The sequence below is a fragment of the Nannizzia gypsea genome, genomic scaffold, assembly GCF_000150975.2.
Source record: "Nannizzia gypsea CBS 118893 supercont1.4 genomic scaffold, whole genome shotgun sequence".
Taxonomy (NCBI): Eukaryota; Fungi; Ascomycota; class Eurotiomycetes; order Onygenales; family Arthrodermataceae; genus Nannizzia; species Nannizzia gypsea.
Genome location: NW_003345198.1, coordinates 974,981 through 1,002,683, shown reverse-complemented (window position 1 = coordinate 1,002,683; position 27,703 = coordinate 974,981). Strand labels below are relative to the sequence as shown.

General features: G+C 48.9%; 12 protein-coding genes across 12 annotated transcripts; 7 read left to right on the top strand and 5 right to left on the bottom strand.

Annotated features, from left to right (window-relative positions):
* Positions 1-69: 69 nt before the first annotated feature.
* Positions 70-1,909, bottom strand: MGYG_05027 (hypothetical protein; the record flags this gene model as incomplete). The annotated part of the gene is made up of 2 exons (XM_003172388.1): positions 70-1,584; positions 1,676-1,909. 2 exons carry the CDS (start codon positions 1,907-1,909, stop codon positions 70-72), a joined length of 1,749 nt encoding a protein of 582 aa, XP_003172436.1.
* Positions 1,910-2,809: 900 nt separating this feature from the next.
* MGYG_05026 (E3 ubiquitin-protein ligase synoviolin-A) lies at positions 2,810-5,342 on the top strand (the record flags this gene model as incomplete). The annotated part of the gene is made up of 2 exons (XM_003172387.1): positions 2,810-3,473; positions 3,535-5,342. 2 exons carry the CDS (start codon positions 2,810-2,812, stop codon positions 5,340-5,342), a joined length of 2,472 nt encoding a protein of 823 aa, XP_003172435.1.
* An 883-nt stretch (positions 5,343-6,225) lies between these two features.
* On the top strand, positions 6,226-7,172 carry MGYG_05025 (acid phosphatase; the record flags this gene model as incomplete). Its single annotated transcript, XM_003172386.1, has 2 exons — positions 6,226-6,400; positions 6,463-7,172. The coding sequence occupies 2 exons, from the start codon at positions 6,226-6,228 to the stop codon at positions 7,170-7,172; spliced, it is 885 nt and encodes a 294-aa protein (XP_003172434.1).
* A 407-nt stretch (positions 7,173-7,579) lies between these two features.
* Positions 7,580-7,935, bottom strand: MGYG_05024 (hypothetical protein; the record flags this gene model as incomplete). The annotated part of the gene is made up of 3 exons (XM_003172385.1): positions 7,580-7,698; positions 7,733-7,792; positions 7,875-7,935. 3 exons carry the CDS (start codon positions 7,933-7,935, stop codon positions 7,580-7,582), a joined length of 240 nt encoding a protein of 79 aa, XP_003172433.1.
* A 657-nt stretch (positions 7,936-8,592) lies between these two features.
* On the top strand, positions 8,593-9,885 carry MGYG_05023 (hypothetical protein; the record flags this gene model as incomplete). Its single annotated transcript, XM_003172384.1, has 2 exons — positions 8,593-8,706; positions 8,782-9,885. 2 exons carry the CDS (start codon positions 8,593-8,595, stop codon positions 9,883-9,885), a joined length of 1,218 nt encoding a protein of 405 aa, XP_003172432.1.
* A 665-nt stretch (positions 9,886-10,550) lies between these two features.
* MGYG_05022 (hypothetical protein) lies at positions 10,551-12,633 on the top strand (the record flags this gene model as incomplete). The annotated part of the gene is made up of 2 exons (XM_003172383.1): positions 10,551-12,049; positions 12,129-12,633. The coding sequence occupies 2 exons, from the start codon at positions 10,551-10,553 to the stop codon at positions 12,631-12,633; spliced, it is 2,004 nt and encodes a 667-aa protein (XP_003172431.1).
* Positions 12,634-13,019: 386 nt separating this feature from the next.
* MGYG_05021 (hypothetical protein) lies at positions 13,020-14,523 on the bottom strand (the record flags this gene model as incomplete). The annotated part of the gene is made up of 2 exons (XM_003172382.1): positions 13,020-14,297; positions 14,365-14,523. The coding sequence occupies 2 exons, from the start codon at positions 14,521-14,523 to the stop codon at positions 13,020-13,022; spliced, it is 1,437 nt and encodes a 478-aa protein (XP_003172430.1).
* A 1,236-nt stretch (positions 14,524-15,759) lies between these two features.
* Positions 15,760-16,767, top strand: MGYG_09069 (hypothetical protein; the record flags this gene model as incomplete). The annotated part of the gene is made up of 3 exons (XM_003172381.1): positions 15,760-16,039; positions 16,102-16,601; positions 16,681-16,767. The coding sequence occupies 3 exons, from the start codon at positions 15,760-15,762 to the stop codon at positions 16,765-16,767; spliced, it is 867 nt and encodes a 288-aa protein (XP_003172429.1).
* Positions 16,768-17,031: 264 nt separating this feature from the next.
* MGYG_05020 (valyl-tRNA synthetase) lies at positions 17,032-20,423 on the bottom strand (the record flags this gene model as incomplete). Its single annotated transcript, XM_003172380.1, has 4 exons — positions 17,032-18,035; positions 18,114-20,123; positions 20,202-20,306; positions 20,393-20,423. 4 exons carry the CDS (start codon positions 20,421-20,423, stop codon positions 17,032-17,034), a joined length of 3,150 nt encoding a protein of 1,049 aa, XP_003172428.1.
* A 444-nt stretch (positions 20,424-20,867) lies between these two features.
* On the top strand, positions 20,868-21,609 carry MGYG_05019 (hypothetical protein; the record flags this gene model as incomplete). The annotated part of the gene is made up of 3 exons (XM_003172379.1): positions 20,868-20,950; positions 21,178-21,353; positions 21,455-21,609. The coding sequence occupies 3 exons, from the start codon at positions 20,868-20,870 to the stop codon at positions 21,607-21,609; spliced, it is 414 nt and encodes a 137-aa protein (XP_003172427.1).
* Positions 21,610-23,038: 1,429 nt separating this feature from the next.
* On the bottom strand, positions 23,039-24,256 carry MGYG_05018 (CMGC/CK2 protein kinase; the record flags this gene model as incomplete). The annotated part of the gene is made up of 4 exons (XM_003172378.1): positions 23,039-23,146; positions 23,211-23,630; positions 23,687-24,060; positions 24,142-24,256. The coding sequence occupies 4 exons, from the start codon at positions 24,254-24,256 to the stop codon at positions 23,039-23,041; spliced, it is 1,017 nt and encodes a 338-aa protein (XP_003172426.1).
* Positions 24,257-25,475: 1,219 nt separating this feature from the next.
* MGYG_05017 (hypothetical protein) lies at positions 25,476-26,877 on the top strand (the record flags this gene model as incomplete). Its single annotated transcript, XM_003172377.1, has 3 exons — positions 25,476-26,141; positions 26,222-26,370; positions 26,433-26,877. 3 exons carry the CDS (start codon positions 25,476-25,478, stop codon positions 26,875-26,877), a joined length of 1,260 nt encoding a protein of 419 aa, XP_003172425.1.
* Positions 26,878-27,703: the final 826 nt, after the last annotated feature.

Genomic DNA, 27,703 nt, shown 5'->3' with positions numbered 1-27,703 from the left:
TTGTGTGCTGTTTCATAGACTATTTATATCGTTCTACTGCCACAATGGGGTTAAGGTATGAGGGGAAATTCATTTGATAACGACATCACTTCCTCGTCTTGAGCTCCAGTGCTGTTTGACACCGAGTATCAACCCGATAATAAGAAGCAGTCCATTGAAACCTGCAAGGATATAGAATGGGGAGTGTGGTGATAATCTATCAAACAGTATGCCGCCAACCTTGGTAAGGATGAGAATACCGGCACCTCCCCAAAGAGAGTACATGCCAGCGATAGAACCTTTGACATGGATAAAACTTTGTGGCAGAGAAGTTGTGTGCATATTGCGTGACACTAGAGGAGTTGACTCGTTGATGGTTTCAAGCGACCGGTTGCCATTATCTGCAGTTGCCCTATCTCGTGGCATATCGGCTGGTATTTCAGCTGGTGTTTCATGCTGGATGTTATCCGCCCCAGGAAGAATGCCATTGATACCGCTGCTCAAGATAGCCAGACTGCACACAATTGCAGAAATTTGGCTGATACCGATAAAGGCCATGTCGACGAATATTGCCGCACTAGTGATTCGTGGGCCCGGTAACAATCCCAATATCACATAGGCTAAGAACCCCAAAAGAGCTCCAACTAGCAATGGGAAGTTATATCGACGGGATTTATCAGACAAGTAGCCAAATAATGGTGCACATAATAAGGCTACTAATTGCGAAACCCCGGTTAAGATCGATGCAATAACGTATGCTCGTGGGCAGGACTTTTTGATATCCCCAGGGCTAGAGCTGAGAAGATGAACTCTAGACGATGTGCCAGTTTCGTGACAAAGTCCGGAGCGTCGGTAGTACTCATTAACATAGAGCGGAATAAACAGGGATATGCCGACAGACGATGATCGTGCGACAAATCCACCGACATAGGCCAATCCGATATTGTAGTTAGTCAATCCAGCTTTCAAAGCAACAACAAGCTGGGCTAAATAGGAACGCGGAGAGGTATTGGCGGATTTCCCCGAGCTCGCATGAAGCCGCTCATCAGCCTCCGAGGTTTTGCCTCTCTCAATAAACCCGAGGAGAGACTTGAGAGACTTCCCTTCATCGCCCTGTAGGCCACGCAGTCCGAAAAAGCACACAACGGATATAACAAGAGCTACTATCCCCACGATGTAAAAGCTAAACTTAATTGCTTGCGCAGGAGAGTAACCGGCTTTCTGGAAACGTACAGGGAGAGGAAGGAACAGGAGAAGAGCAACAAGAGCGCCACAGCCGGTGAACATACCGACATACCCAGCTAGCCGGGGTGCGGAGCTTCCTGAGCGTACACGAGAAGCCTCACCAGTCCCGGGCGAACCACAACTTACGTTTGTGGAATTGGGAGACGAAACTAGAGGAGTAACAGCAACACCAGGCGCGGGACATTTGGAGATATCATGATTAGCGGTGATGGCCGGAAGTAACGCGGTCACCATAGTTGCTACTGCTGAGCCGCCAAGGCAGAATAAAAGCCTTCCTAGCAAGAGCTGGGGGTAGACATTCCTGGCTTGCACGAATAAAACCAGAGAGATGGCGACAATAAAGTAGCCAATTGTCGAAACCTACTTTTATGTTAGAAGATATTATGTACCATGAGTAACTAAATAGGCGTAGTGCAGTAATAAGGCTAGAAAATTCCAACTGATTTCTTACATATCTTGCTCCGATGCGATCTGATATCAAACCCCATAGAGGGCAAGCAACCAGAGCTAGCAGCTCATCTGCGAAACCCAGAGTTCCAACCGCATTGCCATGACCGTGCTCAAGCTTAATAAGATCCGTGACAACAAAGGATACCGCCGAGTTCATAAACACCAAGAAGGCGATGGAGAATGGACAAACCGCTAGCAAGTAGGTGGCTGTTTGCAGCCGGCTCTGGGAGATCATGATTCACAAGCAAGATTGCATTCCTTTGACGTCTCGAGAAACTTTCAATGCTATATATACCGCAGTCGAACTCGAAGAACTTTGTATAAATACACTGGTATAAAGACCTGCCTTGTGCTTCTCTTGCAGGCAGCGCTGTTGATGCAAGCTTGGAGCGGGAAGCTGGAGGTTGAGATGAAGCTGAGAAGTTGACGGAAGCTGGATCTCTGAGGGTTGCTGCTGACGAAGCCAAGTTCTTATCAGATCAAGCTGACTAATACACGCTGAGTCAGCATCAGATTATCAGATAAGCAAAGTGTCCACTTCGAGAAAGAACAACGACGAACAAGCAAAGTACATGAAAAAGGAGCCAGGCTGGCAGGATGCAGCAGACAGACATCACTCATTTTGGCCTGCTTCGCTGGATGCACAATTGAGAGGAGTGCCTAGGAGGCTCCCTTGTCTCGGAAGACGAATCATTTCAGCCATGAGATATTGACGTCTCCGATCCAATCACCACCATAGCTAGGTACCTAGCTTCGAAGACTGCATGGTTGTCTTGTTATTTTGCGATTCCATTTAGATCACCATCCACTATGAGGCTAGCAGCTTATACCGGGGTATGCGATGGCTCTTTGAGAACTATAGATGATGTGCGGAATTTTTGCTGACGGCGGTTATACAGACTTCCGTAGTCCTCGCCGCGGGGGTGGCCTTGCGAGCGCTACATCAACGCTCAAACTTCTATTCCGCAGCGGTGTTTCTTTCCCAAAATAATGCGAATCTCATGGTATGAATGGACCCTGTTTGGATGTTTGAACTTTGGTGGACTCTAGGGGAGAAGAATGAGCCCTACGGAAGGAGAGATGGATACTGATGGCTTCGTCTCTTTTATAGATCCTGACGAATCTATGCCTACTCATGTCCGGTTACACTCTCTTCGGCCTCCAGAGACTATTATATGGCTCACTACGGCAGATTGAAACTGAACAACTGTATGAGAGGGCATGGTTTGCGGTGACCGAGACATGTCTGGCCATGACGATATTCCGGGGTGAGCTAGGAGCTTGGTTCATGGTCATGTTCGTCGCCTTGCTTGCGGGCAAGATCTGGGGATGGATCGGCGAGGGTAGAGTAGAGGTTCTGGAACAACAACCACCGGCCAACCCACGATTATTCCACACGCGACTCGCCATGTCATTGATCATATCGGTGCTGTTCAATTCGCAGATGCTCGAATACGCCATCAAAACGGTTCTGCGACAGGCTCGGCCAGATATGATGGTAATGTTTGGCTTTGAATTTGCCGTTCTTACTATTCGTTCTACTTCGACAATGGCTAGGTATACTCTTTCATTGGCAGAGATTTATATTACTCGGCAGCAGAAACAGGCCAAGTTAGCTGAACGCAGGGCAGAGATCCGTGCAGAGAGGGAACAGATCCTTCGTCAACAGGCTGCATCCGGCCTTCCCACTCCTAATGCAGATAGCCTACCGAGTGAAGATGATATAGATGAAATGGAGCTGGATGTTTCAGGGTGGGAGGAGAAGGGTCGATGGGTGTTCTACCTCGACCTTATTACCGGTAAGGATTGGCCATCACTTCTTAGTTGGCTTCAAATGCTAATACTTCCGACATTTGGCAGACTTTCTAAAACTGGTGGTATATCTCTCGTTCTTCGCAATCCTGTTCAGATTTTATGGGCTCCCAATTCATATTCTCAGAGATGTCGTTCTGACGATGAGGTCGTTTGCCAAACGTATTATTGACTTCATCCGCTATCGACACGCTACCCGTGATATGAATCAACGGTATCCCGATGCAACTGCAGAGGAGATCGCCAGGGAGGATGTCTGTATTATATGTCGTGAGGAGATGCAGCCTTGGGTCCCTGCGCCAGCACCGAATGACGGAGTGGCTGCTCCTGCTCGGCCAACCAGAGCTATCCCGGAGAGGCTGCGAGCAAAAAAGCTCCCCTGTGGCCACCTACTTCATTTCGCCTGTCTGCGAAGTTGGTTGGAGCGGCAGCAGAATTGTCCTACCTGTCGACAGCCGGTCACTACTGATACTAGGCCATTTGCAGCGCGTGGTGCAGCTGCAGGAGGACAAAGGGGTGGGGACCAGCAACAAGGCGGAAACGAAGCAGGTGCCGCAGATGGAGAGAACAGGCGCCGTATGTGGTTTGTCAATTTTGGTCCAGTCCGCATCGGATTTGGAGCAGGTCGTCGTGGTGACATGCTACGGAATATTGATATGGGCCAGGGTGTCCACGGCCAAGCTGCACAGGCCCCGGCCGCAAATCAAAACCAGAACCCCCCTGTTGGGGGACAAGCGCCACGGACAGGCTTTGGATTTGGGATTGACCGTCCGATTGCTGGAAATACCCCTGGTTCTACTACTGAATTTAACCACCGGGATGTGCAGCTGGTCATCCAGCAGCTCGAGCATCAAGTGATCCAGGAGATAAACAGCCTTACCAATACTACAGAACAACTACAGGTCATACGAGCTCTGCATAATGAACTGACACGGCTTCGCAGCGTGCAGGGCAGTGCCGGACCTAGCAACCAGAATGCCACCAACCCTGGGTCCTCTAGGGCTCAGCCTAACTTTCAATCACACCCTCTCACAGCCCGTACGATTCCCCCGGGCGCGAACAATTTGGCAACTGTAAGCCAGAGCCACAGCCAGCAGTATACTGCTACAAACCCTCATCTCACTGCAATACCTTCGGGTGATCCACGACTTCCCGAGGGAGTTTCTATCCCACCAGGTTGGACTCTGGTGCCGCTGCAACGCACCCTACCGCTAAATCCACCAACAGTCCCTCAAACTAACGCGGCAGCAAGCGCCAGTACAAACATTCCAACCGCAACATCGCCACCGTCATCATCTGCTCCTCCATCGACCTCGACGGCCTCGTTTTTGAATCACAATCCCACCACAGCTACAACAACTTCGCCGACAGCAGTCCCGAGCCAGGAGAGCGGCAATAACGGCATACCAAGCGCCAGTTCCGCGAGCCCATCGGAGTTCTTCAGGTCCGGCACTACACAACAGCGGTCTCCTCAACACGCTCCAACTATACCTACTCCACAGGACACTACTACTCACAACACAGCTCCGTCTCCATCGTCGCCAAGCACATCACTGCAGCCAGAGCTCCACGACCTGTCTTCCCGTGGAGCGTCTCAGGCCCAGGGAGGGCCAGAGGAGAGCAGGTTACTATTCAATAACTCCTTGGCGCCTAGCTTCCCCGAACAGGGTGAACTTGACGGAGAAAGGGAGGAAAGCGATGAAGACGAGAACGAAGACGAAAACAACGAGGATGAAGAGGATGAGGACAGTGGCAGTGATGATAATGATAGTGAAGCAGCTAGTAGTACGCACAGCTCTGCATCTAAGCACAAGGGTCGAGCAGCCACTGTGGAAGACGAAGCGGAGGACGACTAGCCAGCTCTTTCTATCTCCGGTTGAAGTCCGTCCTCCGTGCGCCCCTTCATGTATATTGACTGTCTTCTTTTTGCTATGGAGTTCTTTTGGAGCCTTTAATAATACACCTGTCTATATTGCCTATAAAGCCGTCGATAATTGCTCTCTTTAGCCCCCGGTGTTGTTATTGGAGTGGAGCGCGGTTGACTTTTAACTAGTTTAACCTCGGCTCGGCGTCGACCTCTCAAGCTTCAACAAGCAACCAGCTTCAATTTTCTTCCGCCTATGACATCCACCGCAGACGAACTTAAGCACCACCAGCTCCCCAGCAGCGCCGGAGAACGGCGCATGGAGTTCCACCTCTGGAGCAGGGATGGCGAGCACACGGTCTCTCCCGGCGTCCTGGAAGGCTGATTTCTTCCTCCGCTGCTGAAGAAAAATCGACCCGTTCGCTCCGGACGTCGAGTTCTTCCCTGCATCATGTCGACGTCGAGGATGCTTTATCTCTGCGAGTGCCGCATCTGAGCCAGGCTATTGGGTATGTGTCCGCTGGCTCTAAGCGAAGAAGGTCCTTGAAGATGCAGAATACCCAGTCGGATGCTGGCCGTCGAGTTTATGGTGTGCTCAAGAAGGGTGGAGGGTTAGCCTGCACCGGCGATCACCCGCATGCTTGGAGCTGGAGGGGGTGGGAAAGCCCAGAGATAGAGACAGAGGCAATAGCAGAAGCGGAAGCGGACGCAGAAGCAGCAGGAGGGGGGAAAGAAGAGAATGACTGGGTGGGAGAATGCAAAGGAGGAGATGGGAGAAAGGTATATAATGGCTCTGCTGGCCCCTTCGTTGAGGACTAGCAAGAGACAGAGCAGCCTTCACCTTCAATCCCAAGCAACAGGTTCAATATCCAGCCATGCAGTTCCGTTTGGCCCTTTCCCTGCTCCCCCTCGCCGTTCAGGCGGCCAACATTGTCTCCTCCAACGACGATGGTTGGGCTGAGGTGAACTTGCACACCCTATACAATGCCCTGACCAGCTCCGGTCACAGTGTTGTTGTCTCTGCACCAGCTGACAACAAGAGCGGCACTGGTACGCACATTGCCATGACGAGTTATTATAATTCCCAGTGTCTAATGAAGATTATTACATAGGTTCCTCTGATGCTGCCCCGACCACCCGCAACTCGCCTTGCGAGTTCAACTCCTGCCCTGCTGGCAGCCCTGCCGTCGGCTATGACCAAAACAACCCACGCTTCAACTATGTCAACTCGTTCCCTGTCACTTCGATGAGATATGGCATCCAGACTGTTGCCCCCAAGTTCTTTGGTGGTCGTCGCCCTGACCTTGCCGTTGCCGGTCCTAATGTCGGTGCCAACCTTGGCCGAACCGTCCAGATCTCCGGTACCGTGGGTGCTGCCACCGAGGCTGCCCTCGAGGGTATTCCTGCCATCGCTTTCTCTGGTAGCGTCGGCAGTATGACTGCCTACTGGGACTACACTCCCAACTACAGCGCCGTCTATGCTACTCTCGCAACTCAGGTCACCAACGCCCTGCTCCGTGGATCCGGCCCAGTCCTGCCCTCCGGTGTCTTCCTTAACGTCAACTTCGGCGCCGTTTCCGACTATGATTGCACCAGCGCCGACGACTTTAGCTTTATCCTCACTCGCATCCTGCCTACCTCTGGAAACCCGGACGTAAACATCTGCGGCAACGGCGGTGTCCTGCCCACTGAGTCGGATATCGTGAAGAGTGATGGATGCTATGTTAGCATCTCAGTCGCTACCGCCAGGGGTAAGAGAGACGCTGACTCCTCCGCCCAGGAGTTTGTGTTGAACAAGCTGAGCTCTATCTTGAGCTGCTAAGCGTATGCTGTAGCCTCGGCATGAGCCTCAAAAATGTTAGCATGATCATATTAATGTATTTATTTATTTATTTATTGCAATATGAGCAGATCTATCTCGATATTTATATTTTCTTGTGTCATGTTAGACGGAATGAATCCAAGTGCCGTGGCCAGCCAACCAGAAGCTGCCAATGACGCCTTTTTTCTTAGCCCAGCGTCAAAATCTGATTGATATTGCGACTCGAATTTGATAGCAACCAACAAAACGTCGCTCGAGACTGCAGGCAATCACACTAATGGCTTCCCAGTGTTAGCCTGGGCCAGCGACGTGTTTTATTTTTGTTCCAGCGCTGAAGTGCCTCAGGAACGGAACAGCGGAGGCTGTTGCAGGTGAAACCTCCAGATCTGCGTCATCCGGTGGAGAGCTTACGAGTAAAAGCCGGCCGGCGGCGCGGCAAGGCCGTCTTCATCGCTGCAGGGCAACGTACGCTCTTCTTCAACGTCGTCTGGACACGATGTACACTTGAAGTAACTCGTCTCTATCGCTACAGCAGGCAAGGCCAGGCTGCCTCGACTTACATCCTATTGGGAGGATGGAGGCTCTGCCAGCCTCTCGCTGCCTTTTTATGCTTAAAAAGCCTAACCAGTGAACGGTTTGACTGGCTAGACAGACTCCACAGCGACTAATTTCAACCGCCCGACCTTGTTTCGCGGTACACACCGAGAAGGACAAGTCGTGTGCTATTGTCTGCTGGATGGATAGAGGCGGATGATGCTGCCATGTTTGAAGCTGGGAGCAGACCCTGTCTATACTTATGCCGTTGAACAGGGAGTCCTGGATCACCATGGGGAGATACGAGCCTATTCGTCACTGGAGTTCGTCTGCATGGATTCTTATGCCGTCACGCAGTGCTCGCAGTCTTATGCGCTGATAACCTCCAAGATTCATGTGCACACTCCATACCCCCGACTGACTGAGCGAAATGCGCCGAGAGATCAGTCATTATGGAGTACGGAGTAAGTATCGACCAATTACCATGGCAATCAAGTCTCATGAAGACGCTTACGAACTGGCTCATATCCGACAACCAGCGGTCCTGGCTTGCTCCAAGAGTTCTCGTGCGTGGACGATCCACAGGGTCATCCATACACATATGCCACTCCGCGTGCTTGACTTATCCGCTGGCCCATACTCTCCCGCCCTTAATCGCTGTGGAACCAGGAACCATGCCTTTCGGGACATGGGGTTCTTTTGCCTCCTTGATGGGTTCTCGCCCTATCGGCGCTTTTCTTCCCTTTTTATAATAGGGGGCAGGTTTTCCCCCGTCATTTACTTACTCTTAAGTACCCTCCATGGCTGCTTTTCTTAATAGGAAGAAGGGGAGGCCGTTTTTTTCTGTTTCGTTTGTTGCATGGTATTGATTGCTTGTCCAACAGCCATGGCCTCCTTACTCCCTAAGACAGGGGTCCAGATACCTGTCATCGTCTTTCTTTTTATTCTTACAATGATCATAGCGAGCCAGAGACTTTCTACATCAATACCTCGAATAAAGGTAAGCTGGGCCTACCTACCTCCCCCGGCAAAACGAGGCCATGAAGCTGAACTGACTATTTTTTTGTCCTCATAGCAATTTAAGGGATGGACGGGACCCAAAGAGGGGCCGGTCCAGACGCCTATAATATCCGCAGAAGATGTCGTTATCATTTCCAATTTTACGGCTGGAACGCCTAAGCCACCAGGGTCGACCTACACCAAAGCCCTCATTGTCCCTCGACTAAAAAAGGAAAAAGTCGACTGGATCGACAGCCTCGAGGATATCCAAAAGAATATTTATGTCGTTGACGACCCACACTCACTTCCTCGCATCCCCCAAAACAAAGGCCGGGAGGCCATGGTCTACCTAACATACCTTATCGACAACTATGACAACCTGCCAGAGGTTATGATATTCATGCACTCACATCGAGAGGCCTGGCATCACGAAGAACCTCTAAATAGAGATGCTGCGGAGATGGTAAAACGCCTGAGCATTGAACGAGTAATCAGAGATGGCTTCATGAACCTACGTTGTAACTGGAGTCCTGGTTGTCCCGGCTGGATACACCCTCATACTACTGAGGAAAATGCGGAAAAGCCCGAAGAAGCCAGTGTTCTCAAGGGCTGGACGGATATATTTCCTTCCATCCCGATCCCAGGCGTTATCGGCGGCCAGTGCTGCGCCGAGTTTGCCATCTCTCGCGAAAGAGCCCTGGCTATCCCTCGATCTCATCTTCTCTACTATCGCGACTGGCTACTTCGCACTAATCTGGTTGACTACTACTCTGGCCGAGTATGGGAGTATCTCTGGCACGTCATCTTCACCGGACAATACGTCTACTGCCCCGCCGAGCGGGTGTGTTTCTGCGATGGCTATGGCCTCTGTTTCGATCAAGACCAGCCGTTCCTTGAGTTCAAGCAGCTGGGTGACGCCCTTTACGGCTTGAGACTGGAGTTGGATTACTGGCGTGCGAAGGAGAAGGAAGTAACGCAGGCAAGAAAGGAACGGAATTTCCCTGCGCTGGTCAAGATGGAGGTTCCCGCGGTGAATAAAAAGCAGCAGATAGAGCAAGAGATCCGGGAAAAGTCGTCCGCTTATAGAAAACTGAGGGATGCCGCTTTCGCTAGAGGACAGGATCCTCGCGTCAGGGCTCGGATTGCTGGTCGACCGTGGAAGGAAGGCGATGGCTTTTGACTTAATACAATTTATTTATTGTTCCCCTGCATACTACCCAGCATGTCATGTTACTTATCTTCATCTTCATCGTCATCTTCACCTTCACCTTTTGTGTATGATAAGAGCATATAATGAATGAATGATGTCTTCGTCCCGAGGTCGTCTTCGTCATCTTATCTTATCTTATGACGTAATAGCCGTTTAACACGTGACATGTTTACGTAATTTGCCTCAAAGACAAAAATCTCAAACATCGCGACTTTTTTTCCTCTTCAAGAAGGCGCAAGCCAAACACGACAAACACTCGGGACAAGCCAAGCGGCTCAAGGCTCCATCGGCGTCTACATAGATCGGCGGGTGTTATGCATCGGGAAACACTGCAACAGCGGGATAGCAGCAGATATTCCATAGCTTCTAGTGTTATATTGTATCGTTAACACGCTCGAGAGAGGTACGTCGGTCGCGTTGAGCTGACTTTGGGTGCGATTGGTCGCGATGGCAAAAAATAATGCTCAACTACGTAACAAAATTGTTTCGTTGTGCTTATATTTATGCTCGCCTTTTGCCTCTTACGGAAGCCCAGTTTGCACATATCGCTTCAACTGTACGTTCTTCAGTTTGTCCGCTAATACATGGATAGGTACTTCTTTCAATTGGGCGCTGGGGTGTCCGGTCAGGTTGTCATGGCGTCCGGCGCACAGCAAAATACCAATGGTGACTTTGTGAGCCATGCACAGCAAGCACAGGTCCAGCAGCCACAGCAGCAGCAGCAACAGCAGCAACACCATATTGATGGGAGCACGGCGCATCTGAGCAGCAATAGCGTCGGTGTATCACCAGATTATACCTCTGATAATCACCTGGCTGGCCTTGTACAAGCTGCTACCGCCGCTGCCGGGCAGGATGTGGGCTGGGCTCAGAATGATGAAAGTGACATGATGGCTGCCGGCCATGGCCGCGCTATTCAGAATCATCTAGACAGCTACAGTGTCGGCATGCATCTGGATGAAAACGGCTTTGCAACTACCAGTCAAAGCGGCCATCCATTTGGAAACATTCCCGGAGGAGAGCCAGCAGTCAGCGGAGACAGGCAAATTGCTGCACCGCCGGTTACAGCAGCCACAGCTGTGCGAAAGCGGAAACGGACTCAGCCTAATGTCGACCCTGCAATGACTTCTGCCACGGCAAGGTTCCGGTTCGGGGATGTAGACGAAGCTAGCCTCGCCCAAGATGGCGCTGCGGTGCAGGTACCCCAACCTGACGAATCTTCTTTAGATATTAGAGAGATGCCTCCGCAACGAGTGATATCAGATGCACGAGCAGCTGGTGTCCATTCCGCCGTTGCCCTTTTCAGGCAGCCGTCAGCATCAAGCAAGAAGGCTACCCGTCCGCCAATGTCCAAGATGTTTGCTTCCTTAGGGCTCTCTCCAGAGAACTTCCTCCATCTTCAGGCAGCTGCAAAGCAATACATGCTGGACGAAAACCATCTAGAACGGCGCGATTGTGTCGGCCAGAGAGGTCGCGGCGATACCGAGATGGTAAAGCTTCGGCTTTGGAATTGTGTTCGCGACTTCCTAAACCGAGAAGGCAACGGGTTACGATATTTTGGAGAGAATGTGGAAGGCGCGGATGCCGGACCGAACAAAATGATCTGGCCCAGAGATGAGCAGAGAATCATCTCGCTCGTCACTCCTCTGCTCCGTCGAATGATCACCAACGAACGACAGCGCAAATACGTTAGTGGAGCACGAAAGGGAGGCAACTCTGAAGATAAGTCGAAGCGAAATTCGGCGTCTGTCGATAACTCTATACCTGAGAGCGTACAGCGTTATCACCAGCCACCGCCTAACGGCACAACTGAGCTTGGAATGCTAGATCTCATCAGGAACGAATACCCTACCTACCAAACCGACTGGGACTCTGTGGCACGATCATACGAGACATACAATCAGGACTACCGCCTGGATAATCTTGGATCGATCTCCGGGCTGCCTCAACAGGATTGGTGGGGCCTTGTTGCAGCTGTAGACTGCCACTATCAGATTGATCATGGTGGAGATGCAACGCTGTGTACAGATAGTTGCCAGGAGTGCACCGTCAACCATCTAATGTCATCTGAATCAATGTCGGAGGTGGACTTTCAGATCAGCGGTAAAGAAGATATTGCTAGGCGAAATTACTTGTAAGTTGAAATTTCGCCCTGTGTTGGACAAGGTTTATATTCTCTCAGGTATTAACCGGGTTTATTCCCCGATATATAGCGCAACTGTTATTACCCGTGATGTCACTCGCATTGTAAAAAACTACCTTCTGGAGCATCCCAACATCCAGCCAGCGAGTACTGAAGCCGATCATGCTCAATTCCAGACATCCGAGGCAATATCTCAGGACCCTATCCAGATACAGCCTGGACTGGGCCAGCCACAGCCACAGCATCAACCAGCTTCTGAGATTCTGCCCGTCACGCTATCAATCAATATCATCCAAAATCAGGAACATAAAAGGATGCTTCCTCGCTTTCAAGTTCCCGCCAGCCAATGTACTGATTTTGCTACTTTACTTGACACGATCCGTCAGTACTACCACGGGCAACATAGTTCCCAAACCCCACAGAATATGCGTGTCAGGGCATGGCTGGATGATGGCCTCCAGCCAATACTCAATGATACCCAGTGGTTGGCGGCCTTGCTCACGGCAAGTGAGATTGAATGGATGGACAATGAGTTGAAAGTTATTGTTGATAGGGTCGATGACACTGTTTCATAAATATAGGAAAATCGTAAAGGGAAATAAAATGGGTTGGTTGTATATTTTTATGTGTATTATTATTAACAGTGACAAAAGTGTGTATTCTGGGTTTTTTGCATTTTCAGTCCATCGGGCAGGGTTTGGTGTTGGTGCATCTTGCGCTCTTCCGCCAGCTTAACGTGGAGCTCTAGTTAACTATCGATTTCAATGGCTTAAAAGTTACACCATGCTTCTGAGATCAAAAGTTCATGTGAATATTATAAATCTGATATTGACAGTTTCTCAATGTTATACATATGTATACCTGAGGTTACCCTGGGCTCCCATAACCGTTCGAATGGCGATAGGTAGCCATCCATCCAGAGAATAATAAAATAGCATATACGCCGAATCCGATCATCACTTCATGATACCATAATTTCATCATGTCTTTCCCCCATGAGGAACTTCAGGCAAGACTCGCAGGATACCCTACCGCAATACGGACACCAGAAGGCAATTTGCTGGGTCCCCATCGAGCATCGACCGCATCTCATAGGCTTCTCAATAGTCTCCCATTCTCCTCCATACATACATCCATTCTGCTTAGGTATATCTCGCTTTCTCTGGCCCTCTCGTCTGTATCTGCGCCTCGCCTCCTTGATTTCCTCTTCATGTCTTCGGTTCTCGTCATCCTGAGCCGCTTCTCTCCTCCGCCAAAGCCTCATCACCTCTATTGCCTCCTGCTCGTCTTTATCCCGTCGTTTTTCCTCCATTTCATGTTCTTGTCTCGCCCGCTCTTCCTCGGCCTTTCTCTTCGCTTGCTCTTCTTCCTCTCGCTGGCATCTTATCTCTCTCTTGACCTTAATGATTTCATTCTCCGTGAGCTGATATGAAGCTTCACACCTTCGTATACTTTCCTCCTGTTTTTCTAGAAGGCTATGCTTAAGTCTTAGGGCAGCCGTCTTGTCAAGTCGTGTACGTTGGGCTTGCTCCTTTCGTTCTTCAAGCTCTTCGATTTTTCTCATAGAAAGCCGGTGCGTCCTTAGCTTTCCAATAGCAGCTATTTTTTCCGCTGCCCTGTCAATTTCTTTGGTTAATCGTGCCACATCATCCTGCAGTCCGCTGAGTGCTTTCATTGCTTCGAGAAACTCATCCTTTTGTCTTGCTCTTTTGGCTCTTAACTGCTGCAGTGTCGCCTTGTATTGCTCTTCCGTTGGTCTTTTAGTAATGGGTTCATGGCTAACAGGACGTCTCTTTGGGACAGTCTTCAGATCAATTTTTATACTTGTTCTTGAGTCTCGTTTTGTATCAGCTTTTGGGTCTGGTTTTGGTTCCGGCTTTGGTTCCGCTTTTGGATCTGGTCTTGGATCTGGTTTTGGATCAGGCTTTAGGTCCGGTTTTGGGGCCGGCTTTGTATATGGTTTTTGATCTGGCTTTTGGCCCAGCTTTGGCTCTGGGTTTGATTCAGGATTTAGACCTGACCTATGATTTAGTTTCTGTTCCGGCTTAGGATCTGCTGCTGGAGAAGGCTTGGAATCTGCGCTCCCGTTTGTTTTTAATTCTGTTTTTGGGACCGCGCTTGGCTCTGCCTTTGGGGCTGATTTTTCAGTCTGACCGGCAGACCGCTTAATAGATGGGTATTTCAAGTCATACGCCCGTCGGGCTTCAGCATCAAACAAATTTGAGTATGCTTCATAAATCTAAACAACCGGCCAGCAAGTTAGATCGATGCTTTGATTCGTGGGTAGCCGGAAAGGTGAGACGGACCAGCTGGAATTCAGATGTCGCATTCGGATTCGTTGGATTTTTATCCGGGTGTGTGATTCTTGCAAGACGTCTATAGCTGGCCCTGATAGTTGCAGAGTCTGCCGTCTGCTCGACCTCGAGAATCGCATAGTAGTCATGACTTGTCCGAACCGGGGCCATTCCACTTTGCGGCCGTGAAGATAGACGATGGCTGGGGAACTGTGTTTTACCGTATTTTGGGACCTGTCATTCACCGGCTCGCTGGGGGAGACGGTTAACGGTCAAGAATTACTCTGTATCACACTCGAGCTTCTTAATTTTCAACCGGGTTTTCAGCATCTCCGCGATCGCTTGTGTGCTTTCACTCCCTCCTATAAAGAATTCTCATCTTGCCAGGCTAGCAATAGGGCCAATTTTCATGGCTTCTTCAGGTTGCTGCAGCGACTAGGGTTGAGGTGATTGGCCGTGGGACTCATGCATCTTAAGATCAGCCTCCAATCAGCAGGGATACACAGAAAAAGTCGGAGAAGTCATGCATCGTTAGGCAGCGAGACGCTCCATAAGTGCCCATAGTAATGCTGGGGACTCAGGAGCCAGGTCTGGTTTGTCAATGGCTGATTCCGCCAACTAATCGTCTAACCGTCGCGTCAGTCAACAATGTATCCCAAACGCTGGCCAGGATCTCCCCTCCACCTTCAGGGGTAACTAACGGTAACTTACTGGTCGACGTGTAGGAATACATCTTGCCCTCAGCATAGCCTTGTACTCCCACACCAAAAGCAGTGCAGGACGTTTGCTTCAGTGCTGCGGCCCCATGGGATCACTCTTGTACTGCATGCATGTACAACGCCCGGAAGTTGCCCTTCTTCCTCGTGTCCGGACGTCCCGAGGCGTCTATGTCTCTCCAACAGGAGTCTTTTCCTCGCGTCTGTCAGCACATCAAAGCTAGAGATCAGGGATACCCATGGCTCGCTAAGCCGTCTGTCTCATTGTTCTTTGACAAGAACATTATCCGCCTGATGCGGGCAATGCAAGTGTTTGTTGCTCGGGTAATGTCCCATTTGTTGCTGGTTGTCTGTTCAGGGTGTATATTTCAATCAGGCCTGGCAGTATACTCTTTGCGGTATACTGATATACAAATCATAACGGTTCGTTATGCCTTTTAATCAAAGTCACAAGGCTGTCAGATGCCCGGTGAAGACGTAGTTTGTGCTCCGTTCTCTCCTAGCGAAGGCCTGATGTGATATCTTAATCCTTTCGGAGCGGGGGAAGGAGATCCGCTAGATCATTTGTTCTATTGCCCCCCTGTTTACCCCCTTTAGTCTGGATATTATATACCCTGAGCAGGTCTTATACAAATATGAATAACTTCCCAGAGGCGGAGTTTGACGGAATAGTTATCACCTTGACCTTCTAATGGCATACAGTACCCCATTACTATACATTGAGCAGGAGCCATGGCTGCATATTCTACCTGCAGAGCCAGCAATAGAACCCTGCTTTTCAATTCAAAGAGCATATCTCCCCGGTTTTGAGGATGTCGTATACATTATCGGTGAACACCTTGCAGAGCAACCAATTCCATGCCGTAGGGTTATACCGCTTAGTACAGACCAGTGTCCTATCTGCCAGATGCTCCGCCATAGAAACTATACCTACCAGTACCTTCTACCAGTCGAGGTACATGTCAGAAATGGTACGTTTTATTGAATTGGAAAGAACCAGCTCTGAGGTTTTAATAACAAAATCTGGCTGTAGAATTCATTCCTGTTTGTTGTGGGAAGCATATCCCATTGATAGTTGGCGACAGGACTGCATCATACCATTCTCCGGCTGATGGCACCGGGGCTACAAAAAATATTACCTTCGTTCAATCGACAATAAATCTCCCTAAGTATTTTATACTAGACAATGAAGAGGTAGACTACCGTCGATGTCGTCACCAGCCTCGTGATTGTCCTCCAAAGAGAAGCCAGAGGGAACATAGAAGACGAAGCAGGCCACATCACCGGGCAGACGAGCTCCATACACAAGAAAGAAAACGAGTAGAATTTAAAAATCTGGAAGTGCATAATGATACCCGGGAAAGTCGTTCCAAGTCAACTAGAACTCCTTCGCCTATAACCTTCTCAAGGGCTTCGAAATTGGCCGAGAGCCCTACACCAGTACGTACTGACAAGGCCACTGCCATACCACCTCAAGCCCCATCTGGTTCAACCAAGCATTCTCCTACAAAATCTCAAAGGCCTGCGTCTGATGTATGTGAGAAACGGGCCCCTATGCAGCAAGGAGGATATAAGTGTCCAAAAACAGAATCAATACTCTCCTGTTCTACAGACAGCACAAAACTTGGTATCATACCACCATACAAACTCGCAGTCCCGCGCAATCCGCAAAACCCACCGGAAAGCAGGCCGAGAGTAATCGGTCGGAGTTACGATGCTACTAGAAAAGGTGGGAAGATGGGATGGCTGAGGTTTTGGAGAAGGTGACGTGTAGAGATGTTTCATTTTGCAGGAGGAATAATAGTCATACATCATCCTAGGTGAAATGGTTTGGTTAAGTCTGCAGCCACTACATGGCTGTCTATGGATACTGAATAATATATAGAGAACCCATACATTTAGAATCATAATTGCATTTCAAAGTTAATGTCAGACCAGAAGCTCGGGATCTACTTGATCTACTTTATATCTTGAGTTTTTCCAACTCGCGGATCTGTTCTTCAAGACGAGCTGCCTCACCCTGAGCATCCACCAGCTTCTTTTCTTCAAGCTCTCTTACTTCAGGCTTGGCCTTTTCCTTCCATTGCGGAGCAGTGATAATTGCCTGCTGCTTCTTGATAGTTTCCTGCAGCTTCAAGAGACTGGCTTTGGCTTTTTCTTCCTGCTCGAGTCTGACTTCATCTGATACCTGGAGATATATAGCAGCTTGGGCGCCAACAGGTGAAACAACACAGCCAGCCGGAGGGGTTCGGTTGTCTGCATCGAGAACAGTCATTTCACCAATGTTCTTACCACTCAGAGATTTGATACTGGTGGCTTCTTCGGCGATAGACTTGTGGCTAGTAGCGTCATATGCTTGGATAAGGATGTCTCCCTTTGTCTTCACGTCATATTCAGCAAGGATACTTCGGATAGCCTTGGAAGTGTTGAGGATCAGCTCATAGGCAGTTTCGGCGGCAGGATCCTCAAATGAAGCATTGTACTCTGGGTAAGCGGCCTTCATGATAGAGATAGTCTCATCGCCGGGGCGTCTTGGAAGACGCTGCCACAGCTCTTCTGTCACGAAAGGCATGACTGGATGGATGAGAGTCAAGGCACCTTCAAGGGCGGTATAGAGAGTTTCCTTGGCAGACTGCTGGACTGCTGGGTCTGCATCGGGCTGCAACAGTGACTTGGAATTTTCAATGAAGACATCACACAGTTGGCTGTACCAGTACTGGTAGATGGTATTGGCAGCAACGGAGAACTCACGGTTTTCCAGGGCTTCATTGGTAACCTTTGCTGCCTGGTTGAACTTGTGCAAGATCCAACGCTCGGAAAGGGACTCCTTGCCGGTCCTACTGGGAGTGGCCTGGGGCTTGAAATCATCTCCTAGTTTGCCAAGGACGAACTTGGTGGCCTGGTAGATCTTGTTGCAGAACCTTCTGTAACCGTGAATCACCTGAATGTCGAAGTTGATATCACCGCCTTGAAAGAAGCAAGAACATCAGCAAACGGCCTCATATATAAATATAGTTGATAGAAAGGGGGCTTTGTTTAACTTACCACCAGTGCTGTATGCGAGCAGCGAGAATCGCAGGGCGTCAGCACCGCACTCTGGAATACCCTTGGGGAAAGCCTTCTTCTGGAATTTGGTTGCAATGGCGACCTCCTTCTCCGCAAGATTGCCTTCTAGCAGCTTATCATGCAGCGTTTGAAGGGAAATACCGTTCATGACATCAATGGGGTCGACGACATTACCCAGTGATTTGGACATCTTTCTGCCTTCAGAATCTCGGATGAGGGAGTGGCAGTACACCTCCTTGAATGGAACCTGTCCAGTCATCTTGATTCCAAGCATAATCATTCGAGCAACCCAGAAGAAAAGAATGTCCCATCCGGTTTCCAAAATAGACACGGGGTAGAGATTCTCAAAGTCATGAGTCTTCTTTGGCCATCCAAGAGTGGAATATGGCCATTGGCCGGAGGAGAACCAAGTATCTAGGACATCGGGGTCTCTCTTCAGAACAAACTTCTTGCCTGGGAATTTCTTCTCCGCTTTGGCCCTTGCTTCTTCCTCGGTGCGGCCGGTCACCCACAGGTTGCCGTCGGCATCATCACCCTTCTCGCCCTCAATATCAACGAAGTAAGCGGGAGCTTGGTGGCCCCACCACAGCTGTCTTGACAAGCACCAGTCGTTGATATTGTTCATCCATCGGAAGTAGCTCTTCTCCGCACTCTCGGGGCGAATAATGATCTCTCCGCTTTCAACGGCCTTGATGGCAGGCTTGACAAGCTCGGTCATGTTCATCCACCATTGTGGTTTCATGATGGGCTCAATAACATCACCAGACTTGACACACTGTGGTACTTTCATGGGGTTGTTCTCCCACTTCACATACAGGCCCTTCTCCTTTAGTTTGTCAATGACCTGGTAACGGGCATCGAAACGCTTTACTCCGGCGAAGGGGCCGGCATTTTCGTTGAATGTGCCGTCATCGTTCATGATGGAGATAAACTCGAGGTTGTTATCCTTTCCACGAATGTAATCGTTGAAATCGTGTGCTGGTGTGATTTTGACAGCGCCAGTACCGAATTCAGGGTCAACCTTGTCGTCCGCAAAGATTGGTAGCAATCGGTCGATGAACGGGTGCTTAACCTTCATTCCAATGAACTTTTGGTATCGCTTATCATCAGGGTGGACAGCCACACCGGTATCACCGAGCATAGTTTCCGGTCTTGTAGTTGCAACCTGAATCTTTTCGTCCGTGCCATCGATCTCATACAGGAAGTGGGTCAAAACACCGAATTCAACCTTTCTAGAATATCCGGGGACATCCAGCAAAGTACGGCCCTCGAGATCTCGGTTTTCGACCTCAAGATTGGACAGGGATGTGTTCAAAGCAACACACCAGTTCACAAGACGGTTCCCACGATAGATGGTACCCTCTTCATGGAGGCGGACGAAAGTCTCGGTAACGGCAGCAGAAAGGTTCTCGTCCATAGTGAAGGCTTCCCTGGACCAGTCGAAAGAACCGCCCAACCTTCGGAGAGAGGCAGTAATGCTGTCATGGTACTTGTGAGTCCACTCCCAGATCTTGCCCATCATAGCTTCTCGCCCAATATCATGCCTAGTCTTCTTCTCCGTCTTCCATAGGATCTTCTCGACAACGCTCTGCGTGGAGATACCGGCATGGTCGTATCCCGGGAGATACAGCACCGTCTTCCCCTTCATTCGCTGCCAGCGGATCATGGTGTCCTGGAGAGCCTTTGTCAAGGCGTGGCCCATGTGAAGAGCTCCAGTCACATTGGGGGGTGGAATCGGAATGACGAAGTATCCGGCATCTTTCACCTTGCCATCAGGACCAAACTCAGGTTTGAACAGATCTCGCTCTTCCCACCATTCATATCTGCCGGCTTCGATAACCTTGGGGTCGTAGGCGTCGGTCGTCTTGTCCTTCTCAATCTTTGGCTTCTTCTCGGCAGGTTTCGCGGGGGCGGGAGCGGCAGTAGCCTTCTTCGCAGCCTTTTCGGCAAACTTCTTCAGCTTCTCGGCCTTCTTTCGTTCTTTTTCAACTATATCAACGTATCTGAGTCAGAGACCATGTTCGAGGCATACACCGCAAACCACCATATAAGAAACAGACCACGTACGTTCTCTTTCCGACTTTTCCTTTCCGCCTGGTGTTCCTGAGCTGTTGCTAACAGCATCCTGGGCTGGGGTGGCTACCCCGCCGGTGGAAGATTCGGCGGGGGTATCTAAACAGTAAAGACAGGCAAGACGTTAGACTCTTTTTCGACCTTTCCCGCTTTATCATAGGGGCAGCAATTTCCGAGCCACATACCGGAAGACTGCGCTGTAGCAAGTGAAGCCATGTTTGTAAATCGAGGTCGAATGTAAATTCCCCTCCGCGCTGAGCGCGCAGCAAGTTGTCGGAGTATCGTGGTTTACGGTTTTGCCCGTAACTGTGGAAAAAAGAAAGAGAGTTTTATGCGTGGGGTAATTAGGCGAGTCGAGGGTCTGTCTGGCCCAGCGAACAGCACCGCAAGAGAAAGGATAAGTGTCGGGGTCGCAATTGATCCCAGTTCCCGAGCATACAATAATCTGCGTCTTCTTCTCAGATCTCTCGATATAACTTTTGGTGACTCAAAATTTCCTCCAAGCGTCGCGGCGTCGAAGAGCTGACTAATATATTATCTAATTGCGATTAGGTTATTACTAATGAGCTTGCTTAAGATGTACTATTTTTAGGTTGAGTCGCTTGGTAAGCAGAGATACCCTAAATTAAAAAACGACGCAACTTCTTAACGTCAACCAAGATGGCTACCACAATCACTGATTGGAGAACTGATCGGAGAATGATGGAACTGAAGGTAACCCAGTCTCAATTCTCGCTTCCTGGGTAAGCATCCTCGTAAAGCCTTAATGGGTTCATTATTCCGAACAGAACTGCATGGATCCATGGAACCCAGTTAGCTGCAGAGAGTCTGTTCTAAAACAGGCATCGGTTTGTTTCTACTTATCCATGCCTCGCCAGCGTGTCAGCCTCGTGATGGCCAGATTGATTTAACTGGGTCGCCGTGTTCTACCAGGATCTGTTGAGTCTGCTCCTAATTCTACAGGCCACAGCTTTGAAAGCCCGGACCCGGCAGTCAAGATTGAAGAGGAACATATACCAGCTTATGAGAAAGGGCTCTCTTACCCGGTTCAAATAGGGCAAGTTTTCAGTTCTCTGCCGCAACCTGGTGTATCTCCATCTGTCCACCGCCAGCGGAAGAGAATGAACAAGGTTGTAAGGCCACGATGTTAGTTAACGCTGTAGCCGAACAGGAGTCCAATGTCCTGAAGCATCTTGTATCCACAATGTCGTCCCATCCTGGCAAATAAAAGGCTCGGACGATGCTAGATGTCTTTATTGCGGACGGACCAACAAGCGTTTCACATCTTCAAGCTCAAGCCTCCCTCCCCAACCAGAGACTCACCAAACAGGCCCTGAAAGTGTTACTAAAGGAGCTCTTAGTCGCATTGGACTACCTCCACACTGAAGCTCAAGTCCTCTAATCTAAAATATTATGGTTGGCACGTACGAGCCCTCTCTTTTTGAGGAATGGAGAAATCAAGCCGTCCCGGACCCCATTCTTTAAGAATATGTGCCTGGACATGCTCTCTATAGGTCTAGGCGTTTGCTACAGAAGAAGTTAAAGGTACATGAGGCCTTCCATTGCTACCTCATTTTGGCCAGGCTCGGATTGGACTTGGAGAACATGACGGTATAATACGGTTAAACCTTTATCGCGCACCTGAAGCTGTCTGGGAATGAAATAGGACTCCAAAGTGGGCATATGGAATCTTGGGGCTTTGGGGTGTAAACAAAGCTACGGATTACACTTGGAACATAGCCTAATCAACGTGCATTTACATTACAGATATGGGAATTTTACCGACGAGTGGTACGAGGATGTTTTCTTTCCAATATGTTGAAGAAATCCATTCAAGCCTGTCATCATATGTCGACAGGGGGCATAGAACCATAAATCTTCAGCCGTTAACTGATTGTCACTGGCGCGAAAGACCATTCCGTTCGCCCTTATGTACGTCATCTATTGTAACTAACATCATTGATTGAGAGCAACACAGTTGGCGGGAAGAGATGCTAAAGCACAATCCAAAAGCGTAGATATCGGAGTTCTGGTTTTTTGACCTCCAAACAGGGGATTCGGGTCACCAAGGTAAATTTCTGCTCAATAACAATGAGCGCATCGGCCGGAAGCCAGGAAACTAGGGAGTGTAACCGAGGGGGAGCATCATCAGTGAGATCAACTGTACTTTTCTCTTGACTGAAATGCAAGTGTATAACTTGTATGGATGAAAGTATGCTCATTGAAACCGAGCTGAGGTTGTGCACAGAAAGAACGACTACAAGCCATGTTCTTCCTTCGATTGTTGACTATCACATCCGTGCATGGACATACAACCTCTAGTACTCTATATCGCTATACAACAAGGTTGATTGCTAGACTTGGAAGCTTAGGGTCTCTCTATTATGATTAGGTTTTAGAGAGCCGCAATCTGATAGATTGAATAGAAAAAAATATGAACGAGCACTTCTTTGGATAGGATGTGTACAACATACATATGAGGCAAGGGGAAAAGGGTATGGGGGAATGAATGCCAGAGTTCGGGAGTTGTAAGCGAGATATTAGTCGCATTATCTGTTTCATTCATTGTGGGCGTCTCATGCATAAAATAGCGCTAAACAACCTAATAAAAGAAAAAGAACAAGCAACAAGTTGCACCAGCCGATGACTCCCAAAGATGATTACTCGATTTTAGTGGTCCTGGTTATTTGGAGAATAGATGGTTGGGGTTATTCTGCCCAATGAAAGCCTCGTCGGAGGGGGAACTGACATTTGTCAAGGATGAGGTGTATCAAACAGCTGGCGAGTAGAGAAAAGGCGACAGGTTGGGTATTGGAATGAGAAGAAAGAGTTTAGGCATTTGAGGCAGATCCTGTGTTGCTTTGGGCATTTGTAGAGGCGGCAGCACGAACAGGGGAGAAATATGGGTGTGCCATCGCCTCCTGAGCAGTTAGACGGGCCTAGGGCGTTTAAGTTAGTTTATCAGTTCGATATAGGTAGGGAACGATATCCTAGGAAACATACTGTATGGTCATATCTGAGTAGCTTGTCCAAGAAGTCAATGGCTTCGTTGCTAATGAATCTCGAATTCTCGGCACTGAGGAAAGAGTTCCACGGTCTGCGTTGATAACGCTGGAGAATCTCGTCATACTGGGGGTCCAACTCAATGTTGTACTTGTCGAGGTAGTCAAACAGGTCGTCCGTTCCAAGTACCTTGGCAATCTTGACCAACTGGTCTGCATTGCTGCTGCCGTGGAAAAACGGCTCTTTTCTGAATATCATAGAGGCAAACATGGCCCCGAGGGACCACATATCCAGAGAGTAGTCGTACTCCTGGAAGTCGACAAGGAGCTCGGGGCCTTTGAAATATCGGGAGGCAACCCGGACATTATACTCCATGCCTTGATGGTAGAACTCTGCAAGTCCCCAATCGATAAGTCGCAACTAGGGTCTTGTGTAAGTAAACTAGCGAAAGGTATGGTTGACATGATGGGCCTTACCTTTCTCCGCTCATGGTCAATCATGACGTTATGCGGCTTGACATCCCTGTGCATTATTCCCTTGCTATGGCAGAAGTCCAGAGCCTTGAGAAGCTCGAATATGTAGTATCGGACATCGTAATCTGTCAATCGGGGATATAGTGTTCGAAAGTCGGTGTTATTAACATATTCGAAGACCAGGCTAGGCGTCTTGCTTTGACTATCGCGAACAACATCAAGCAACGCGACGACATTAGGACCTCCAGACAAGTTCTGGAGAATCTTGATTTCTCGCTTGATCTTCCGCTTTTTGACCGGCTTGAGGACTTTAACGACGCATTTCTGGTAGTTAACGACGTTTACGCCTTCAAACACTTCTGAATATTTTCCTCGGCCTGTTTACGATTATTAGCAGGCTGAGACAGGGGTGTTGGTGGTTAGATGAGAGCAGATTGGGCGGGCAGGGTATCGCATACCAATTTTCCGCACAACCTCATAATTCTCTAGGACTCCCCAGGATATATTGACACTATCGTAATCCCAGTATGTCTTGGGCATCTTCTGGTTCACGTCTGCGTAAACGCGTGCCATATTGACGGTTTGCGATCACCCCACTCAGGGCGTGATATCGATGCAGAGCAGGCGGGGAGGAGACTCAAAACTCGACGAGAGGCCGTTTGCTAGGTAGATAGCACGAGAAAAGACACTGCAGTAATTATCACAGGGAGGGAACAGAACTTGGTCTCGTGGGCGCCGTTGTCGTTGAGCTCGAAGGAACGCTTGCAGCTCGCAAAATAGCAAACAGCGTCAACAATCTTTCACAAGCCCGCAGCTCCCAAGCGACCGGGTCACGGGACTTCTAGCCCTCAGTGCACGGACCACACTCATTTTGTCCTGCACGGATATATTATTTGCCGATTTCGGAGAAATTCACTAGAAATGGTAAGGAAAACTCTAAATACTTCGACTTCAATTTCATGAGGAAGATGTTGTTAAATACTTACTGTATCCTCATTCTGCTACTGCTAACTAAGCAGCGTTGCTTTTTAGTCCAATAGATGTTTATACAATATAGGTCGTTCGTCATTGCTATACAGGATCGAAAGCCTGTGATGCGCATAGGGTAGAGCTAGCTGGCTGGTTATGCTAGTTTACCAGCCTTTTCGGGCAAACTTGCCCCCGTTATAACTCCGTCCATTTAACTGACAAACGAAAAAGCCAGACCCTTGCCATCCAGCCACGGAGGTGGCCGAGGGAAGGGCGTTTCTGGCTCCCTGCCCCTTGTCTGATGCCTTTAAACATACGTACTACGTATACCCACTCAATTGCACTGAAATTACACCAGCTGGCCAACAAGATTGTTTTATGTGACATTTAGCGGTAAATACACTGTATGGGATTGGGAATTTTCCAATTCCCGCTATCGAGATAACTGGCCTAGCATGTAACCAACTCACTGTTGAGCCGGAGTTTGCAGGGGTTACGGACGAGAGCTGTTTAGCTGCAGCAAGCTTCATTGTCTGTCGTGTGCTGCCTGCACTGCAACTCTACCCTAATCTGCAGACGAGACAAAGAACACTAGTTCGATGTTTTTTGTGGCATTTCTTCCATGTTGAAAGTTTTCTTTCTGTTCTTCCTGTGCTCACAGCTGAGCTGATATACCCATGAACACCTTCTATGCCACCGAACCTTCAAGGTGCATATAGCAGCCCATACCCGCAGACAAAGCAAGCATGGAGACAGATCCTTCCGCATAATTGAAGCCAGGAACGGGAGTGGCAGCAAGAGAGACACGAATTGATTCTGCAGGTTGAACAGACCAAGGACTCCATGCCGGACTGTGGTTACCGGCGCCTGGTGTTGCATCTTCTGTGGCTTTGGCTGGGTCAACGGCAAGCACGCTGTTTCCTGCCCGCTATTGATGACATTGTATGCTGAAATGATGCGTGGACGTAGCCATCGGAGTGTTCCAAGAGTATTACCAATCTCATCAACTGTGCTCCTATTCAACTTTAAGCGTCGCCTGGATCCTCTCATTGGAGCCCTTTGTCCTCTTCGCGGCAGGGATAGTTATTGGACGGGTATACCTTCCACCCTGTATGCAGCAGCCTCTGTATCGAATCTAATGCTTTGGCTGCAAATATTCGACATCTATGGGCCGAAATGGCTGCTCACCACCGGGACATTTCTGTATATCTTTGGGCTCATGATGACATCAATCTCTGACAAGTATTATCAGTTTCTCCTTGCTCAGGGTATTTGCAGCCCCCTGGGTGCAAGTCTAGTTTTCTATCCGGCACTCTCATGCACCGCCACCTGGTTTTATAAGCGACGAGCCCTAGCCTTCGGCATTGTCTCGAGTGGCTCCTCCTTGGGCGGTGTTATATTCCCAACTATACTATCTAGATTATTACCTACTATTGGCTTCGGATGGAGTCTTCGGATTGCTGGATTTTTAGTTTTTATCCTATTAGTTATTGCTAACCTAACCATTTGATCAAGGATAGCTCCAGTTCCCCGGCCAGTTACAATTAATGACTACATTAATCCATTTACAGAACTACCGTTTGTCCTGCTTATGCTGGTGTCTTGCTGTGGTGTTTTGCTATGTTTGTCCCTATTAACTATATCATCCTGGAAGCGCAGGCAGCCGGCATGGACCCTGGTTTGACTGCCTATCTGCTGACTATATTGAATTCAGCAAGGTGAACCGACATCTCTCAACGCCCTGCACTTCTTTGCTGAATTGACTGACTGTTATTTTTAGTCTCCCTGGTCGAATACTTCCGGGCTATCTAGGTGATAAGTGGGGTCGATTTAACGTAATGATTATGATGTGTGTGCTTTCTGCTATCGTTATACTCGGCTTTTGGATCCCGGGAACAACTGTTAACCCTGGTTCCGCGGCTGTTTATATTTCTTTCCGTCTATTATATGGATTCGCATCAGGTGCATTTGTGGGCATGGTACCAGCTCTCTTAAGCCAGATCTCAGCCGATGTGACCAAAATAGGGGCTCGTCAAGGTGTTTTATTTGCGTGCACTAGCATTGCAACTCTTACGGGGAGCCCTATTGCAGGAGCAATCTTGAGTCAGAATGGCACTTATTGGGGTTTACAGGTATTCACTGGCGTTATGATGGTAGGATGCGTATTATTCTTCATCGCCGCCAGAGTGGCCCTTACTGGATTTTATGTCAATATAAAGGTTTGAATGGACAAGGAATAGTGTCATTAAATTGATATAACGCATAAAAGGCTGGGTAAGAGAACTTATTGACTGAATTTATGTTTTACTTCACCCATCGCATAACTGGGCTAGCTCCACATCCAGTGCTGTGAGAACCTTTGATGGGTAAGTTGTTCAACGAATAGTGACTTCGGAAGAAATGGCCGGCCGCTTAAAATGACCTCTCTCATGATTCTTGATTTTGACGACACGTTTGTTAATACCCGCAATTTTCAAGTGTATCCAGCATTTAATGAAACTCACTCTCGATTTCTTGATGCCCTCGCATAGCCTACGCAGTCGGATATCCGCCGACTTATCTCTAGCGGCGCCGGTATCATTAATACTTTTCGAGCGCTCCATCCCGATCCCACAGTATCTACTGAATCAAAAGACGCCAGATAAACCGATAACTATTGTGCGATATTGTTATGCCACCGACGGCCAACTTTAGTCAAGGCCTGTCCTAAAGCCAAAGTCACCCCGGGTGGCCTAAAGTTCAAATGATTCCCGTTGCCACCATATTCAACAAGGGAGTTCTGGTAGTCAGAACTGCCCTTAAACGCAACGATACTGATGTAAGTAACTGGAGCCAGGATTTATCATTAGCTCGTTGGGCAAAGCCGACGTGCTCAGCATACGTTGCCTGGCATAGAAGTTAGGCAAGCCTTTGCCAACTTGTCGCTATCGACAGCATGTTTATAGTATTTAGCTTGCAAAACAAACTTCGATACATTTCGCTTTTTACAAATAGCTGATAATTAAATAGACAATAATATATTAAAAAAAACGTATTTCCAGCAGCCGTCCA